This window comes from Heptranchias perlo, chromosome 41, assembly GCF_035084215.1.
Source record: "Heptranchias perlo isolate sHepPer1 chromosome 41, sHepPer1.hap1, whole genome shotgun sequence".
NCBI classification, from domain to species: domain Eukaryota; kingdom Metazoa; phylum Chordata; class Chondrichthyes; order Hexanchiformes; family Hexanchidae; genus Heptranchias; species Heptranchias perlo.
The window spans coordinates 1,008,255-1,028,368 of NC_090365.1; the positions used below are offsets into that span (position 1 = coordinate 1,008,255).

Here is a 20,114-nt window from a genome sequence, read left to right on the forward strand (position 1 = left end):
AGTAACTCACTGGCTGGACTCAGAGGGTAACTGTTTGCAGAGCTAGAACCAGCAGGGAGTTAGCGCCTTCAGGAGAGATGGGGAGAAAACGTGGGGGTTGGGGGATGGGGAAGCAGGGGTTGCCAACCCTCCAGGATTGTCCTGGAGTCTCCAGGAATTAAAGATTAATCTCCCGGACACTCACTGCGAGCAACACCCGGGAGAGAAATCATAGAGGGCATTAAAAAAATTGTGGGTTTTTTTTTCATTTTCTTTGAACAGTTTCACTTATTAGTTATAAAAATATGGGCGACGGGGAAAAAAAGGCTGTTTGACCGGGCGGGGAGATTGGAGGCGGGAGGTCATGTGATGAAACCTCCAGGAATATGTCCAACCAGAGTTGGCAACCCCTGGGCGGGGGGGAATAAGTTACCATTTTGCTGGCTGTGCCTCCATGCTTGATAAGATTCCAACTTTGAAACTTGTCAGAAAAATTACGTCACCCGACTTGGGCCTCGCCCTCTGAGGGGGCTGGATGCAGAGGATGCCTTCTCCTCTTAATTCTTCTGACTATAAACCCCGTCGCAAACAGTAAACTCCTTGTTTCCCTCTGCCTCAGGCCTAATGTGTGGAAAATTCACCGACCTGAGATGCAATGAGTGCAGCCAACTCCTGTTCAGCCTTTGTTTGTGATCCTGTCTGTTGCTCAATGAGGAGAAGTAGATTTAAGACTTCTATAGGAGACCACCTAGGCCGCAGTCCCTTCTACCTACCCCCGCCCCCCAACTCCCACACACCCTTCTTCAAGGACCTGGGGCTTGTCTAAATCCTTTAAAAGCTCACAAAAGAAAAGTTCTTTTTTTTTCAGGCCTAACCGATCCATCCTGAGGCTTGATAACTGCAAGTTTAAAAGACAATCTCCAATGGCAATTTAGCTCCATTTATGTCTTAAAATGCCAGTTTGGCTCAGTTGTAGAACACTGTCCACTAGAGAAAGAAAGAACTTTCATTTATATAGCACCTTTCACGACCTCAGAGGTCCCAAAATGCTTTGCAGCCAGTGAAGTACTTTTGAAGTGTAGTCGCTGTTGTAATGTAGGAAATATGGCAGCCAATTTGCGCACAGCAAGATCCCACAAACAGCAATGTGACAATGACCAGAAAATCTGTTTTAGTGATGTTGGTTGAGAGATAAATACTGTCCCAGGACACCGGGGAGAACTCCCCCTGCTCTTCTTTGAATAATGCCATGGGATCTTTTACATCCACCTGAGAGGGCAGACGGGGCCTCGGTTTAATGTCTCATCCAAAAGACGGCACCTCTGACAGTGCAGCACTCCCTCAGTACTGCTCTGGAGTTCAGCCTAGATTTTTGTGCTCATGACATTAAACTGTGGCCCTATTTACCTGCTCAGGTGGATGTAAAAAATTCCCTACCACGGCTTAAAGTAGAGCAAGGGAGTTCTCTCAGGATCCTGGCTAACATGCATCGTTTAACTAACAACACCACCAACAACAACCTGCATTTATATAGCGCCTTCAACATAGTAAAAAGTCCCAAGGCGCTTCACAGGAGCGATTATCAGACAAAATTTGAGAAGGAGAGGTGGAGAGCGCCACTAAGACGGATCATTTGATTTGCTGTTTGTGGGATCTTGCTGTGTGCATTTTGGCTCTATCAGAGTGACTCCACCTCAACAAGTAACACACTGCAGCTGAAAAGCTTTACAATATCCTGCTGACGGTCGGCTGACGATTTGAAGTACTTTTTTGGGGCTAAAAATGGAATCCTCCAATAATTTGAATTGATCAATGTAAATAACACAGCAAAGTGCGAAATTAGTGCCAATTAAAATCGAATTCACGGATAATTTGAATTGAGCAACCTTGAGTCAAGAGTGGACCGAGTATAAATGCAAGTTCTTTCTTAAAAACCAGCCAAAGATAATTCAAAATAATCAAGAATCTGGTTTAGAAAAGAGAACTGAAAGAAAAGGAAACATATTAAGGTGACTGACTAATGACTGAGATCCAGCTCCCCAGCCCTTTGCCCCTGACAGTGCTGCCTATTGTTGAGTTCTGATCCCAGTAGTGCCTTCATCTCTTCACCCAAGTGACCACTCTGTGCCAGCCTAGACAGTGCCAGCTATTCTACCATGGGGGAGAAAAGAACTTGCATTTATATAGCACCTTTCATGACCTCAGGACATCCCAAAGCGCTTTACAGCCAATGATGTACTTTTGGAGTGTAGTCACTGTGGGAATATAGGGAAATACAGCAGCCAATTTGCACACAGCAAGATCCCACAAACAGCAATGTGATAATGACCAGTGATGTTGGTTGAGGGATGAATATTGGCCAGGACACCAGGGGAGATCTCCCCTGCTCTTCTTCGAAATAGTGCCATTGGATCTTTCATAAGAACATAAGAACATAAGAAATTGGAGCAGGAGTAGGCCAATCGGCCCCTCGAGCCTGCTCCGCCATTTAATAAGATCATGGCTGATCTGATCCCAACCACAAATCTAAAGAACACAAGAAGTCGGAGCAGGACCCGGCCACATAGCCCCTGGGCCCTCTCCGCCACCCACAGGGCATTGACCGATCCGAACTCAGCTTCATGTCCAATTTCCTGCCCGCTCCCCATAACCCCTAATTCCCTTTACTTCGAGGAAACTGTCTATTTCTGTTTTAAATTTATCTAATGATGTAGCTTCCACAGCTTCCTGGGGCAGCATATTCCACAGACCTACCACCCTCTGAGTGAAGAAGTTTCTCCTCATCTCAGTTTTGAAAGAGCAGCCCCTTATTCTAAGATTATGCCCCCTAGTTCTAGTTTCACCCATCTTTGGGAACATCCTTACTGCATCCACCCGATCAAGACCCCTCACAATCTTATATGTTTCAATAAGATCGCCTCTCATTCTTCTGAACTCCAATGAGTAGAGTCCCAATCTACTCAACCTCTCCTCATATGTGCGCCCCCTCATCCCCGGGATTAACCGAGTGAACCTTCTTTGTACTGCCTCGAGAGCAAGTATGTCTTTTCTTAAGTATGGAGACCAAAACTGTATGCAGTATTCCAGGTGCGGTCTCACCAATACCTTATATAACTGCAGCAATACCTCCCTGTTTTTATATTCTATCCCCCTAGCAATAAAAGCCAACATTCCGTTGGCTTTCTTGATCACCTGCTGCACCTGCATACCAACTTTTTGATTTTCTTGCACTAGGACCCCCAGATCCCTTTGTACTGCAGTACTTTCCAGTCTCTCGCCATTAAGAAAATAACTTGCTCTCTGATTTTTCCTGCCAAAGTGCATAACCTCACATTTTCCAATATTATATTGCATCTGCCAAATCTCCGCCCACTCACCCAGCCTGTCTATATCCCCTTGCAGGTTTTTTATGTCCTCCTCACTCTCTACTTTCCCTCCCATCTTTGTATCATCTGCAAATTTTGATATGTTGCACTCGGTCCCCTCCTCCAAATCGTTAATATAGATTGTAAAGAGTTGGGGACCCAGCACCGACCCCTGTGGAACACCACTGGTTACTGGTTGCCAGTCCGAAAATGAACCATTTATCCCAACTCTCTGCTTCCTGTTTGATAACCAATCCTCCACCCATGCCAGAATATTACCCCCAATCCCGTGATTTTTTATCTTAAGTAATAATCTTTCATGTGGCACCTTGTCGAATGCCTTCTGGAAGTCTAAATACACTACGTCCACTGGTTCCCCTTTATCCACCCTATACGTTATATCCTCGAAGAACTCAAGCAAATTTGTCAGACATGACTTCCCCTTCATGAAGCCATGCTGACTTTGTCCTATTAAATTATGCTTATCTAAATGTTCCGTTACTGTCTCCTTAATAATAGACTCCAAAATTTTACCCACCACAGATGTTAAGCTAACTGGCCTATAATTTCCAGCCTTCTGCCTACTACCCTTTTTAAATAACGGTGTTACATTAGCAGTTTTCCAATCAGCCGGGACCTCTCCTGAGTCCAGGGAATTTTGGAAAACTATCACCAAAGCATCCACAATCCCTACTGCCACTTCCCTCAAGACCCTAGGATGGAAGCCATCAGGTCCAGGGGATTTATCCGCCTTGAGTCCCATTATTTTACTGAGTACCATCTCCTGAGTGATTTTAATCGTATTTAGCTCCTCCCCCCCGAGAGTCCCCTGTTTGTCCAGTGTTGGGATATTCTTAGTGTCCTCTACTGTAAAGACTGAAACAAAATATTTGTTCAGCATTTTTGCCATCTCCATGTTTCCCACCATTAATTTCCCGGTCTCATCCTCTAAGGGACCTATGTTTGCCTTAGCCACCCTTTTTCTTTTTATATAACTATAGAAACTCTTGCTATCTGTTTTTATATTTTTTGCTAATTTCTTTTCATAATCTAACTTCCCTTTCTTAATCAATCCTTTAGTTACTTTTTGCTGTCTTTTGAAGAATTCCCAATCTTCTATCCTCCCACTAAGTTTGGCTACCTTATATGTCCTTGTTTTTAGTCGGATACTATCCTTGATTTCTTTACTTAGCCACGGGTGGCTGTCATTTCTTTTACACCCTTTTTTCCTCAGTGGAATATATTTATTTTGAAAGTTGTAAAATAACTCCCTAAATGAACACCACTGCTCATGTACCGTCTTACCCTTTAATCTATTTTCCCAGTCCACTTTAATCAATTCCGCTCTCATACCATCATAGTCTCCTTTATTCAAGCTCAGTACGCTTGTTTGAGAATCAACCTTCTCACCCTCTAATTGGATATGGAATTCAACCATGTTGTGGTCGCTCGTTCCAAGGGGATCCTTAACTAGGACATTATTAATTAATCCTGACTCATTACACAGGACCAGGTCCAAGGTTGCCTGCCCCCTTGTAGGATCAGTTACATACTGCTCAAGAAATCCATCCCTGATGCACTCAATGAACTCGTCCTCAAGGCTGCTCTGCCCAATTTGATTTGTCCAGTTAATATGATAATTAAAATCCCCCATAATTATGGCTGTTCCCTTATTACATGCCCCGACTATCTCCTGATTAATACTTCTTCCAGCAGAGTTGCAACTATTAGGAGGCCTATATACTACGCCCACTAATGTTTTTTTTCCCTTATTATTCCTTATCTCCACCCAAACTGTTTCATTATCTTGATGCTTTGTCCCAATATCATTTCTCTGTATTACAGTGATTCCTTCCTTTATTAACATAGCCACCCCACCTCCCCTTCCTTCCTGCCTGTCCTTCCTGATTGTTAAATACCCTGGCATATTTAATTCCCAGTCGTTGTCACCCTGCAGCCATGTTTCTGTAATGGCCACAAGATCATACCCATACGTAGTTATTTGTGCCGTTAACTCGTCCATTTTATTACGAATGCTACGTGCATTCAGATAAAGAACTTTCAAATCTGTTTTGTGACGCTTAGTTCCTGCTTTTTCCTTTTTTAACACTTTACCTATTACTCCATACCTTCTGTCCCTTCCTGTTACGCTTTCCTCTCTCTCCCTGCTCAGGTTCCCAACCCCCTGCCACTTTAGTTTAAACCCTCCCCAACAGCACTAGCAAACACTCCTCCTAGGACAGCGGTCCCGGCCCTGCCCAGGTGCAGACCGTCCGGTTTGTACTGGTCCCACCTCCCCCAGAACCGTTTCCAGTGTCCCAGGAATTTGAATCCCTCCCCCTTGCACCATTCCTCTAGCCACGTATTCATTTGAAATATCCTCCTATTTCTACTCTGACTAGCACGTGGCACTGGCAGCAATCCTGAGATTACTACCTTTGAGGTCCTATTTTTTAATTTACCTCCTAACTCCCTATATTCTGCTTTTAGGACCTCATCCCCTTTTTTACCTATATCGTTGGTGCCTATGTGCACCACGACAGCTGGCTGTTCGCCCTCCCCCTCCAAAATGTTCTGTAGCCGCTCCGAGACATCCTTGATCCTTGCACCAGGGAGGCAACACACCATCCTGGAGTCTCGGTTGCGGCCGCAGAAACGCCTGTCTATTCCCCTTACAATTGAGTCCCCTATCACTATAGCTCTGCCACTCTTTTTCCTCCCAGCCTGTGCAGCAGAGCTACCCGTGGTGCCAGGAAGTTGGCTGCTGCTGCCTTCCCCTGATAAGTCATCCCCCCCAACAGCATCCAAAGTGGCATATCTGTTTGAGAGGGGGATGGCCACAGGGGACCCCTGCACTACCTGCCTGCATCTCTTACTCTTCCTGGTGGTCACCCATTCACTTCCTGCCTGTATACCCTTTACCTGCGGTGTGACCAACTCGCTAAACGTGCTATCCACGAGTTTCTCTGCATCGCGGATGCTCCACAGTGAGTCCACCCGCAGCTCCAGCTCCGAGATACGATCGGTCAGTAGCTGCAGGTGGACACACTTCCCGCACACATGGTCGGCAGGGACACTGGTAGTGTCCATGACTTCCCACATCTTGCAGGAGGAGCATATCACGGGTGCGAGGTCTGCTGCCATGACTTGCCTTAGCTGAGTTACCCCTTTTAAATTATGTTGAAATTAGAAAATGTTAACTATACTAGGGACCTAGGTTCACTAAAAAAAAAAACACTATCTGCTATAAAACCTGCAGATCTTCCCTTTCTTATTACTTTACTTACAGTAAAATGGTAGAAATACTCACCTGAACCTACTCACCAATCAGCTGCCTCCCCTGTGCCGCGTCACTTTCTGACTGGTGACGTCACCCCGAACTGCCGCTGGTCTCAGAGTCTCGCTCTCAGAGTAAGCTCTGGTCTCGCTCTCTCCGCGCTGTTTATATCCCCGCTCTGGTCTCGCTCTCTCCCGCCGCTCACCGCTCTCAGGTCCACTACCGCTCTGCAAGAAAAGCAAGGCAAAGCAGCACCTCCTTCCCCCACTTCACCTAACTCCCACACGTACCGAACTCTCAGCACACTGTGTAATATCCGCACACCGTGCAGTCCGCACTGACAGGCCCCTGTATTTCTACAGTTGAGACTCAGATGAGTCAGGCCTGCCCCACCTTCAGGGACCAATTGAATCTAGCTGACCAATTAACTTGCTACAGCAGCTCTCTGCTGAAGCCTGACAGAAACTTAGAAATTTAAACTTTTAAATTGACCTTAAACAGTTGAAGCAATATGCACTAGATTTAAAGAGATTAACCCTTCAACTCCCACACCTGACAGAAACTTAGAAATTTAAACTTTTAAATTGACCTTAAACAGTTGAAGCAATATGCACTAGATTTAAAGAGATTAACCCTTCAACTCCCACACCTGACAGAAACTTAGAAATTTAAACTTTTAAATTGACCTTAAACAGTTGAAGCAATATGCACTAGATTTAAAGAGATCAACCCTTCAACTCCCACACGTACCGAACTCTCAGCACACTGTGTAATATCCGCCTGAGAGGGCAGACGTGGCCTTGGTTTAATGTCTCATTCTAAAGACGGTACCTCTGACAGTGCAGCACTCCCTCAGCCTGGATTTTGTGCTCAAGACTCTAGAGCAGGACTTGAACCCACGACTTTCTGAGTCAGAGTGCTACCCACTGAGCCATGGCTGACAAGCCAAAACACCCCCCTGTGCGTGCTTGGTCATACCTTCCAGACAGTATCACTGCGAAGCAATCAGGAGCATGGCTGATTTCATTTCTTTCTCCCCCCCCCTCCTTAGTTTAGGGGCACCAAAGCCAACTGGAGTGCTCCCAACAACTGCCCGACTGAGATCCACTCACTCGGCACAGACCTGTTATTGAACCTGAGCGGCTTTTCTGGTCCACAGGGCTCAGCACCACACCCGGAGGATCACTCACCTCGCGGCCCACCTCCCCGCCCGGCCTAGGCCCATGGGGAGAGCTCCAGTTTACTCACTGAGCAGGAGTGACTGACAGAACAAAAACAGAGAAAACACCCCAGACAGAAAATAACAGACCCCACCCTTAAAAAAAAACAATCACGCATCGTTCTCAAAATAGTAATTTAGTGAGGAAGAGCAGGCTGTTTACAAACCAGCTCTCTCAGCCCTCCTCGATTGCACCTGTGTTCCTGTCAACACATTGGACCTCCAGGCACTGCCTCATGAACCCTGGCTGAAAGAGAGTGAGAGTGTTTGTGTGTGTGTGTGTGTGAGGGGGGCGGGGGCATTGGGGTGGTCAAGATTGGGCGTGGCTGTGATGTTTCCCATAGTTGAATGGACCACCAACCCTCATTGTCCAAGTCCATGTGAAGGATGGCTCGTTGCCTGTGGTACCACCTCTTTTCCCTTAAATTGTTCTCAGGATGTGGGCGAAGTTGGCAAGGCCGGCATTTACTGCCTATCCCCACTTGCCCTGAGATGGTGGTGGTTGGCCTTCTCTTTGAACAGCTGCAGTCCTTGTGCTGATGGTGCTCCCACGATGGTGTTACATAAGGAATTCCAGGATTAACCCAGTGACGATGAAGGAATGGTGATATAGGTGCAAGTCAGGATGGTGTGACTCGGAGGGGAATTTGGGGGTGATGGTGTCCCCATGATCTTGGTGCTCTTGTCCTTCTTGGCGGTCGCACCAAGTCCTGTTCACCCATCACCCCCTGTGCTCGCTGACCCACATTGGCTCCCGGTCCCCGAACGCCTCCATTTTAAAATTCTCATCCTTGTTTTCAAATCCCTCCTTGGCCCTCGCCCCCTCCCTATCTCTGTAACCTCCTCCAGCTCTACAACCCTCCGAGATCTCTGCGCTCCTCCAATTCTGGCCTCTTGCGCATCCCCCACTTCCTTCACCCCACCATCCCTAAGCTCTGGAATTCAACTCTCTAAACCCTTCCGCCTCTCCACCTCTCTCCTCCTTAAAACCTACCTCTTTGACCAAGCTCTTGGTCACCTGTCCTAATATCTCCTTCTTTGGCTCAGTGTCAATTTTGTGTCTGATTACACTCCTGCGAAGCGCCTCGCGATGTTTTTCTACATTGAAGTCGCTATATAAATGCATGTTGGTGATGTTGAGGTTGTGGGACTGGGAGATGGAGTTGAAGTAAATTTAATACCTGTGGAATTACACCTCAGCGAAGGTCGTGCATTCGGGAGAGGAGGGGAATAAAAGAAATTTAAATCACATCCTGTGTCCATCCTTAGTTTTCATTCTTAAACATCCATGAATCTCAGTCTTGCCCAGTGACCTTGGTGAGATGGGTTGCAACATCTGTCCATTGTAGATATGGACCACACAGTGTGGAGTGACAAATAAAAGTTTACAAGCGACCTATCTGTTTAATTTATTGTCGCCTAGTGAAACGGTGCCTTGGTATTACTGGCATGTAATTAGAGTGCAGTGTGGCTCAGCCTGAGGAGGGGCACTGCCTCAGCAGATTCTGTGCACAATCCCCACCCTAGTCCTGAGGTCCCTCATTTGTCTCCTGCGTGTAAGATGGCAGCTGACGGACCACAGCAAGAAGCTAAGTCAATGCACAGCTTGTCTGTGCTGCTGGGCGCCAGCCCAGTTACTGCAAGTCAAAACAGGGCGGTCCCCAGACTTTAATTCCACCATTATCTCTTGCACAATTTGGGTCTGGGATCAAACAGGTTCTGGACCGTCGCAGAGGAAGTTAGAGGTAATCTCTTTCTGGTAATGTCAAGATCTGAATCCTGCCCCGCATTTTACTCGGGAAATTGTTTACAACAGTGAGCTCGTTTGTCTGGAATTTCTCCCCTCTTCTCCTCAATGCCAGAAAATCAACAGGGTATGGTTCAACAACAACAACTTGCATTTATATAGCACCTTTAACGTAGTAAAACGTCCCAAGGCGCTTCACAGGAGCGATTATCAAACAAAATTTAACACCGAGCCACATAAGGAGATATTAGGACAGGTGACCAAAAGCTTGTTCAAAAAGGTAGGTTTTAAGGAGCATCTTAAAGGAGAAGAGAGAGAGGTAGAGAGGTGGAGAGGTTTAGGGAGGGAATTCCAGAGCTTAGGGCCTAGGGCAGCTGAAGGCACGGCCGCCAATGGTGCAGCGAACAAAATCGGGGATGTGCAAGAGGCCAGAATTGGAGGAGCGCAGAGATCTCGGAGGGTTGTAGGGCTGGAGGAGGTTACAGAGATAGGGAGGGGCGAGGACATGGAGGGATTTGAACACGAGGCTGAGAATTTTGAGGATGACTGGGAGTCAATGTAGGTCAACGTTCACAGGGTTGATGGGTGAACAGGGCATGGTGCGAGTTGGGATTCGGGCAGCAGAGTTTTGGATGAGCTCAAGTTTATGCCGTTAACATTGTGAGATTTCCCAAGGTGCTTCTGAAGAACCTTCGCAGGTTCCACAGGTGTTGCCTCCTGGAACCTCCTATGTAAGCCTAGAGAGTGATGGGCGGTGGGCTATTTACCCACTGGGGGAATCACAGATGAGACCCATTCCCCAAGCTTCCACATGCGAGCACCTTGCAGCAGGAATCACTGCATAACAATTCAAGAGCAGGTACCCTGACTGATTTTACATCCCTCCCTAGCCCAGGGGCTCTGAGCCCAATTATAACATGGCCCCATGGCTAAGGTGTCAGCTGTGGTTCAGTGGGCAGCACTCTCACCTCTGAGTCATGATGGTTGTGGGTTCAAGACCCACTCTAGAGACTTTAGTATAATATCCAGTGCAGCACTGTCAGAGGTGCTGTCTTTTGGATGAGATTTTAAACTGAGGCCCTGATAGCTTTTTGGCAACCAAAGGTATTAAGGGATATGGGCCAAAGGCAGGTATATGGAGTTAGATCACAGATCAGCCATGATCTTATCAAATGGCGGAGCAGGCACGAGGGGCTGAATGGCCTACTCCTGTTCCTATGTTCCTATGTTCTGCCCTCTCAGGTGGATGTAAAAGATCCCATGGCACTATTTTGAAGAAGAGCAGGCCTGGTGTCTTGGCCAATATTTATCCCTTAACCAACATCACTAAAAACAGATGATCTGGTCATTTATCATATTGCTGTTTGTGGGATCTTGCTGTGTGCAAATTGGCTCCTGCGTTTCCTACATTACAACAGTGACTACACTTCAAAAAGTATTTCATTGGCTGTAAAGCGCTTTGGGACGTCCTGCGGTCCTGAAAGGTTCTATAGAAATGCAAGTTGTTTCTTGCCCAGCTGAAGTCAGTTCCCGCAGCACACACAAGGGTTTAACACCAGGATCGGGATTGTCGGTGATGCACCCCATGGTCATATATTCTGCCAGCATTAATTGTCCAGCCTCACACATAGAGACTGGGCTTTTGGGTGGGGTGCAGGAGGGTAACCATCGACCATGAACCCGCTCCCCAGCAAGATTCAGAATATGAAGGGGAGAAAATTGAAATGAAAATAAAGTTTGAGAAAAAGTTTTTCAGTGGTTGAGAGATTAGACCTTGAGTGACATCTTCAGGTCAGCAAGGGCCGTTCAGAGGAGCAGGGACGCCAGGCGGGGGGGTGTGCGGGGAGTCTGATTGTAGTCAGTGTCTGCCCTCTGCTGGTGTGACCAATAAAAGCAATACTAATAGAAAGAAAGAATTGCATTTACTTTTTGAAGTGTAGTCACTGTTGTAAAGGCAAGTGCAGGAAGCAATGTGCACATAGCAAGATCCCACAAACAGCAAATGAGCTAATGTTTTGGTGATATAGTAAGGAATCTTACAACACCAGGTTATAGTCCAACTGTTTTATTTGAAAATCACAAGCTTTCGGAGGCTTTCTCCTTCGTCAGGTGAGTGTGGGATCCCAGTCCATCACCGGCATCTCCACATCTTGGTGATATAGGTGGAGGGGTACATCTGGCCAGGGCACCTGCAGAATTCCCCGGTTCTTATATATCAACCTGAACAGGCAGTCAAGGCCGCGGTTTATTGTCTCATCCAAAGAAAGAAGAAGTTACGTTTATAAAGCACCTTCCATAAACTCAAAATGTCCCAACGCGCTTTACAGCCAATAAAGTACTTTCGAAGTGTAATCTTTATGCGCCCCTGTGAGGCACTTTGAGACGTTTTATTACGTTAAAGGTGCAGGTTGTTGTTGTTATTGAAATGTGGCAGGCAATTTGCGCACAGCAAGGTCCCACAAACTGCAACGAGATAAATGGGCAGATCATCGTTTGAAGTGTTGGTTGAAGGGTAAATGTTGGCCAGGACAGGAACTCTGACAAAGCAGTGTTCCCTCAGTACCACTCTGAAGTATTGACTGAGATTATGGGTTTATATCCTGGAGTGGGGCTTGATTGCTTTTGACTTAGAGGGGTGAGTTCTACCAACTGAGCCAAGCTGACCTTTATCTTAGTGCCTTCACTTTATCTCCATTCAGCAAATACAACTTTTAACCCTGAATATCGCATCATACCCTGCTCACAGCTTAATCACAGTAATTTATAAAGGGGCAGAATTTTCCTTAAAGTTCACATTTTACAAATGTTACGTTTTTTTATAATTGTCTAACCGGGGTACTGTTTGTCTGTTCAGGTGGACATTAAAGATCCCACGGTGCTATTCGAAGGGAGTTCCCCCGATGTCCTGGCCAACTTTCCTCCCTCAACAAAACAACAGATGAACCGGTTCATTTACCTTGTTGCTATTTACGGGGTCTTTCTGTGCACACCATGGTTTGCACATTTATCTACATAACAAGTCGCTGCACTTCAAAGTAATTTACTGAACATGAAGTGCACTGTGTCACTGCAACCCGTTCGTTCAATTTTCTAAACAATGCAAGAGGTTGATTCACGGCAAAAAAAAACAAAATTCCACCGCTCACATGGGATACCAATGTGCCTCGTATGTTTACACCAATGTGCCTCGTATGTTTACACCAATGTGCCTCGTATGTTTACACCAATGTGCCTCGTATGTTTACACCAATGTGCCTCGTATGTTTACACCAATGTGCCTCGTATGTTTACAGCTGTTGCTGACATCCTCCCTCTGTGCCTTCTATGGGCCCTCTCTAATTGTCCGTGTACTGAGGCAGAGTTGAGCACGTGTCAGTGTCCCTTTAACACGAATGAACAAAGTGAATGTGAACAACAATGACTTGCATTTATATAGCACCTTTAACGTAGTAAAACGTCCCAAGGGGCTTCACGGAAGCAATTATCAGACAAAATTTGACATCAAGCCACCTGAGATAAGACTAGGTGACCGTAAACTTGGTCAGCAATGAAGGTATTAAGGAGCATCTTAATGGAGGAGAGGCGGAGAGGTTTAGGGAGGGAATTCCAGAGCTCAGGGCCGAGGCAGCTGAAGGCACGGCCTCCAATGGTGGAGCGATGGAAATCGGGGATGCTCAAGAGGCCAGAATTGGAGGAGTGCAGAGATCTCGGAGGGTTGTAGGGCTGGAGGAGGTTACAGAGATAGGGAGGGGGGTGAGGCCATGGAGGGATTTGAAAACAAGGATTCACAAACAGAAAGTCTTATGTGTGAGCTATTCACTGAGAAGGAGCTGAGTGTGCAAAGTTAGTGAGCTGCATTATTTGTAAGAGGTGCTGCTCTGAGTCTATTGGGTAAAGGCACCAGCCAATCCAGTAGTCAACCACAGAGATCAAGAAAGCCTCAGGAATGATCAATCCCCTGCTCTTCTTCAAATAGTGCCATGGGATCTTTTATATCAACCTGAACGGGCAGACAGGGACACAGTTTAATGTATCATCCAAAAGGACGGGAATTCTGACACAGCAGCGTTCCCTCAATAATGGAACCGGAGTATTGACTGAGATTATGGTCTTAAATGCTGGAGTGGATCTGGGCTAGGGAGGGAGAGATCAGCCAGAGTTCCTGCTCCTGATCAGTATCGAGCCTCCTCCTCCTGCTGGAAAGTGTGTGTTGGGTCAGGTTAGGCTGATGTCCCCTGGGCTGCCAACACTCGCTACCCAGGCTCACGGGTGGCAAGTAGGGGAAAAAAGCACAACCTCGACAAAGAAAGATGGCAAGTTTCAAATAAATAGTTCAATAGAGAGCGAATTTTAAACTGGAACAATAAATAGAAAAAAATACACCAGTCACCCATAGGAATGAAGATTGGAAAGTAGGAAGAGAAATTCAAAAGTTTAAAATGAATGAAGGTTGCATTTAAATTACAATTGGCATTGGTTTAACACGGATATGAAGTGGAGGCTTCCTCTGAGTGACACTAAAGTTGTAGCATAAATACACACTAAAGTAGGTCTTCAATCATAGAATGTTCCAGCACCGAAACAGGTCCATCGGCCCATTAATCATTCAGCATTGTTCTCCACATGAGCCACGTGATCTAATCCCACTCTCCCACCCACTCCCCCTACCCTTTAATATCCCACCCACTCTAACCCCACTCTCCCACCCACTCCCCCTACCCTTTAATATCCCACCCACTCTAACCCCACTCTCCCACCCACTCCCCCTACCCTTTAATATCCCACCCACACTAATCCCAATCTCCCACCCACTCCCCCTACCCTTTAATATCCCACCCACTCTAATCCCACTCTCCCACCCACTCCCCCTACCCTTTAATATCCCACCCACTCTAACCCCACTCTCCCACCCACTCCCCCTACCCTTTAATATCCCACCCACACTAATCCCAATCTCCCACCCACTCCCCCTACCCTTTAATATCCCACCCACTCTAACCCCACTCTCCCACCCACTCCCCCTACCCTTTAATATCCCACCCACACTAATCCCAATCTCCCACCCACTCCCCCTACCCTTTAATATCCCACCCACACTAATCCCAATCTCCCACCCACTCCCCCTACCCTTTAATATCCCACCCACTCTAATCCCACTCTCCCACCCACTCCCCCTACCCTTTAATATCCCACCCACTCTAACCCCACTCTCCCACCCACTCCCCCTACCCTTTAATATCCCACCCACTCTAACCCCACTCTCCCACCCACTCCCCCTACCCTTTAATATCCCACCCACACTAATCCCAATCTCCCACCCACTCCCCCTACCCTTTAATATCCCACCCACTCTAATCCCACTCTCCCACCCACTCCCCCTACCCTTTAATATCCCACCCACTCTAATCCCACTCTCCCACCCACTCCCCCTACCCTTTAATATCCCACCCACACTAATCCCACTCTCCCACCCACTCCCCTACCCTTTAATATCCCACCCACTCTAATCCCACTCTCCCACTCACTCCCCCACCCTTTAATATCCCACCCACTCTAATCCCACTCTCCCACTCACTCCCCTACCCTTTAATATCCCACCCACTCTAATCCCACTCTCCCACTCACTCCCCCTACCCTTTAATATCTCACCTAATATAATCCCACTCACCTGCTCACTCCCCATACACATGAATATCCCAGTCACTCTAACCCACTTTCCTGCTCACTCCCCATTTTCTTTAATATTCCACCTAGTCTAATCCGACTCTCCATCTCATTCCCCGTGCTCTTTAATATTCCACCTAATCTAATCCCAGTCTCCTGCTTCCTTTCAATACCCTTCAATCTTCCTCTTTTTTAAACGACCGTGTAATTCCCTTTTTAAAGAATTTATGGCCTCTGCTTCAAAAATGGTTTGTGTCAGAGATTTCCACATGCTACCACCCTCCGTGTGAAGCAATTTATTCTGACCTTTCCATTAATACCGTTTGTGATTTTCTTAAATTTTTGCCATCTGAGTACCTACTGACCACTCAGGACAGTCATAGTTGTGAATATCTTTATCGAAAAGAGTTTGAATTATAAAAGAAAGTCCCTTAATTAAAATAAAGAGGACAAATAAATGAGAAAAATAAATTAGTTAATAAAGGAAAAATAAAGAAACAGAAGGTGCCTGGAGCCTTCCTCGGCCGTTGGGCACTGTAGGTATAGAATATTTAATAGACATAAATAATATTTTATGATTTAGAATTATAAGTTTATTTTAGTTTAATTAGACTTTAATTTTTTTAATTCATTCTGGGGATGTGGGCATCGCTAGCAAGGCTGGCTTCTTTGCCCATCCCTAATTGCCCTTGAGAAGGTGGTGGTGAGCCGCCTTCTTGAACCGCTGCAGTCCGTGTGGTGACGGTTCTCCCACAGTGCTGTTAGGGAGGGAGTTCCAGGATTTTGACCCAGCGACGATGAAGGAACGGCGATATATTTCCAAGTCGGGATGGTGTGTGACTTGGAGGGGAACGTGCAGGTGGTGTTGTTCCCATGTGCCTGCTGCTCTTGTCCTTCTAGGTGGTAGAGGTCGCGGGTTTGGGAGGTGCTGTCGAAGAAGCCTTGGCGAGTTGCTGCAGTGCATCCTGTGGATGGTACACACTGCAGCCACAGTGCGCCGGTGGTGAAGGGAGTGAATGTTTAGGGTGGTGGATGGGGTGCCAATCAAGCGGGCTGCTTTGTCCTGGATGGTGTCGAGCTTCTTGAGTGTTGTTGGAGCTGCACTCATCCAGGCAAGTGGAGAGTATTCCATCACACTCCTGACTTGTGCCTTGTAGATGGTGGAAAGGCTTTGGGGAGTCAGGAGGTGAGTCACTCGCCGCAGAATACCCAGCCTCTGACCTGCTCTATGTTCAATTATATCGGTGGGGCAGTTGTTGAGCTGCTTTTGTTCTGTGAGTGACACTGGGGCCAAGCCCTCCTCCTGAGTGCAGGCGGCGCGCATGCGCGGCAGAGCTCCCACTCCCGGCCGTGAGGGCGGGGCTGTGTGTGTGCGCGGTTACGTCAGGCGGTGATGCCGTGCCGATTACGTAATGACGCAGCGCGTTGGCAGAGGGAGGGAGGACGCGGCTTCCGCCATATTGTATGAACGAGAGGCAGAGCGGCCCCGAGCCCGGGACAGCGCCGCACCGACACACCGGCCCCGAGCCCGGGACAGCGCCGCACCGACACACCGGCCCCGAGCCCGGGACAGCGCCGCACCGACACACCGGCCCCGAGCCCGGGACAGCGCCGCACCGACACACCGGCCCCGAGCCCGGGACAGCGCCGCACCGACACACCGGCCCCGAGCCCGGGACAGCGCCGCACCGACACACCGGCCCCGAGCCCGGGACAGCGCCGCACCGACACACCGGACCCGAGCAACATGTCAGAGACCTACGGTGAGTGAGGGGCCGCCTGACCCGGGGGCCGGGTTGCCGCTGGTTACGGGCCTGTCAGCGGGCGGGGGTCGAGGTGAAGCCCGTCCTCACGTTACAGGGCGAGGTTCCCCGGGCTGTGGCCTAAGGGCCTCGGTGTCAGGGTCAAAATGCGCCCCACGCACAGAGCGGCGGTCCCCGTGGGGAAGTGACGGGACTGAGGGCCGCGGAGAAGCGCTGGGGATGAGGGCCTGTCACTGCGGGGGGGCTGGTCACTGAATGGTCATTCTCCCCACATTCCCTGCCCTCTTGAGCGTTCCTTTCCCCCCCCCTTCCCCCCTTCCCCCCTCCCCCCTTCCCCCCTCCCCCCTTCCCCCCTCCCCCCTTCCCCCCTCCCCCCTTCCCCCCTCCCCCCTTCCCCCCTCCCCCCTTCCCCCCTCCCCCCTTCCCCCCTCCCCCCTTCCCCCCTCCCCCCTTCCCCCTTCCCCCCTCCCCCCTTCCCCCCTCCCCCGTTTCCCCCCATTTCCCGTTTCCCCCCATTTCCCGTTTCCCCCCATTTCCCGTTTCCCCCCATTTCCCGTTTCCCCCCATTTCCCGTTTCCCCCCTCTTCTCTTCCCCGTTTCCCCCCCTCCTCTTCTCTTCCCCGTTTCCCCCCCCCCTCCTCTTCTCTTCCCCGTTCCCCCCCCCTCCTCTTCTCTTCCCCGTTCCCCCCCCCTCCTCTTCTCTTCCCCGTTCCCCCCCCCTCCTCTTCTCTTCCCCGTTCCCCCCCCCTCCTCTTCTCTTCCCCGTTTCCCCCCCCTCCTCTTCTCTTCCCCGTTTCCCCCCCCTCCTCTTCTCTTCCCCGTTTCCCCCCCCTCCTCTTCTCTTCCCCGTTTCCCCCCCCTCCTCTTCTCTTCCCCGTTCCCCCCCCCTCCTCTTCTCTTCCCCGTTCCCCCCCCCTCCTCTTCTCTTCCCCGTTCCCCCCCCCTCCTCTTCTCTTCCCCGTTCCCCCCCCCTCCTCTTCTCTTCCCCGTTTCCCCCCCCTCCTCTTCTCTTCCCCGTTTCCCCCCCCTCCTCTTCTCTTCCCCGTTTCCCCCCCTCCTCTTCTCTTCCCCGTTTCCCCCCCTCCTCTTCTCTTCCCCGTTTCCCCCCCTCCTCTTCTCTTCCCCGTTTCCCCCCCTCCTCTTCTCTTCCCCGTTTCCCCCCCCCTCCTCTTCTCTTCCCCGTTTCCCCCCCCCTCCTCTTCTCTTCCCCGTTTCCCCCCCCCTCCTCTTCTCTTCCCCGTTTCCCCCCCCCTCCTCTTCTCTTCCCCGTTTCCCCCCCCCTCCTCTTCTCTTCCCCGTTTCCCCCCCCCTCCTCTTCTCTTCCCCGTTTCCCCCCCCCTCCTCTTCTCTTCCCCGTTTCCCCCCCCCTCCTCTTCTCTTCCCCGTTTCCCCCCCCTCCTCTTCTCTTCCCCGTTTCCCCCCCCCCTCCTCTTCTCTTCCCCGTTTCCCCCCCCCTCCTCTTCTCTTCCCCGTTTCCCCCCCCCCTCCTCTTCTCTTCCCCGTTTCCCCCCCCCCTCCTCTTCTCTTCCCCGTTTCCCCCCCCCCTCCTCTTCTCTTCCCCGTTTCCCCCCCCCCCTCCTCTTCTCTTCCCCGTTTCCCCCCCCCCTCTTCTCTTCCCCGTTTCCCCCCCCCCCCCCCCCCCCTCTTCTCTTCCCTGTTTTCCCCTCTCGCACCCGCTTCAGAGTACCTAATCTGATGGTGAGGCAGCTGAAATTATTCTCACAGTTGGAACAGTGGAGTAAGGTCGTGTGATCCCATGGGACTTCTCAAAGAAGAGTGGCGAATGCTCCTGGCCACCAATTCACCCCTCAACCAACACCAAAACAGATGAACCAGACATTTATCTCATTTGCTTTTTGTGCAACCTTCTATGAGCGAATTGGTTGCTATGTTTCCCTACATAAGGGACTACACTCCAGAAGTAATGTACTGGGCATGAAGTGCTTTCAGATGTACTATGGAAACATATTCTTTATGGATCTTATAATTCAGCTCATCAGACCATCAGTCAGTAATTCCTTCTAATTAGTTTCCTCAATGGGATTGTCTACATTTGTTTGAAAAACAGTTAAAAGAAAAATGAAAGAGAAAAACATGATATTTATCATGGCTTTATTGAGAGCAGAAGTTGATGACCATATTGATTTTGTTACTTGATTTCCTGGTGCCATATAGACAGATTACAGCTGAAAAAGAACCAGAGGGGCGAGATGAGAATTTTTTTATGCAGAGAGTTGTGATGATCTGGAATGCGCTGCCTGAAAGGGCGGTGAAAGCAGATTCAGTGATAACTTTCAAAAGGGAATTGGATAAATACTTGAAGGGAAAAATTTGCAGGGCTATGGGGAAAGAGCAGGGGACTGTTACTAATTGGATAGCTCTTTCAAAGAGCCGGCACAGGCACGATGGGTCAAATGGCCTCCTGTGCTGTATCATTCTATGATTCGCTTCCCCTTCCTTCAAATAATTTGCATCCTCCAAGTACCACTAGATTTGAGGGAAGCTTAGATCATGTTCTAGGAAAACAACGGATTGGGCGATGTCCTTTCAGGTTTTTGACTTCATGACACAATAGCTAAGTTAATAATCATGACTGTGACTCCAGCCTTTATTTCCTCTGTGTTCAGTAACTTCTAGCAGTGCAAGCTCGTTGCTTTGCCAATCTCTGAGCAATGTTAGAGGCTGCTTCATATTCTAGTTATATTGCTTGAAACAGTTCCTAACTGTGATGCTGCTGCATGTGTCTACAATCACCCCATTTGTGCTGTGGGTTGGATTTGGAGACCAGCCGCACACTGAAAGAACTGCGAATGTTGGCAGCCCGTTCGACCATACAGGTCATCACACCTTAGCTTGATGCTGCCCTTGACCTGCATCCACAGTCTCTGCTGGAAGCGTAGACAAAGGATGGGAATACAACTGGGCTCAGCTGTGATATGGAATAGCCCGCTAACGTTCGCCGTCTAAGTTGAGCTATGAAGAGAGGCTACTCGGGCAAGGTTCTGGAGAGTTGCTGGTGCCTATGTCACAACCTTATCAAACTAGGAGGGACAGAGAGAAGAAACACCTAAAATTGCTTTAAAGTGATGGGCAAACAAAA

The 20,114-nt window shown here is 48.8% G+C and overlaps 1 protein-coding gene across 1 annotated transcript in view; it reads left to right on the forward strand.

The window, feature by feature from the left end:
- The first annotated feature begins 16,687 nt into the window (after positions 1-16,687).
- The window catches only part of rab4b (RAB4B, member RAS oncogene family), a 43,764-nt gene continuing 40,337 nt past the window's right edge, over positions 16,688-20,114 (forward strand). The window contains exon 1 of the mRNA XM_067974830.1: positions 16,688-17,014. Coding sequence (XP_067830931.1) covers positions 16,999-17,014 — 16 coding nt within the window. The 5' untranslated portion in view covers positions 16,688-16,998. The remainder of the gene's footprint in view (positions 17,015-20,114) is intronic.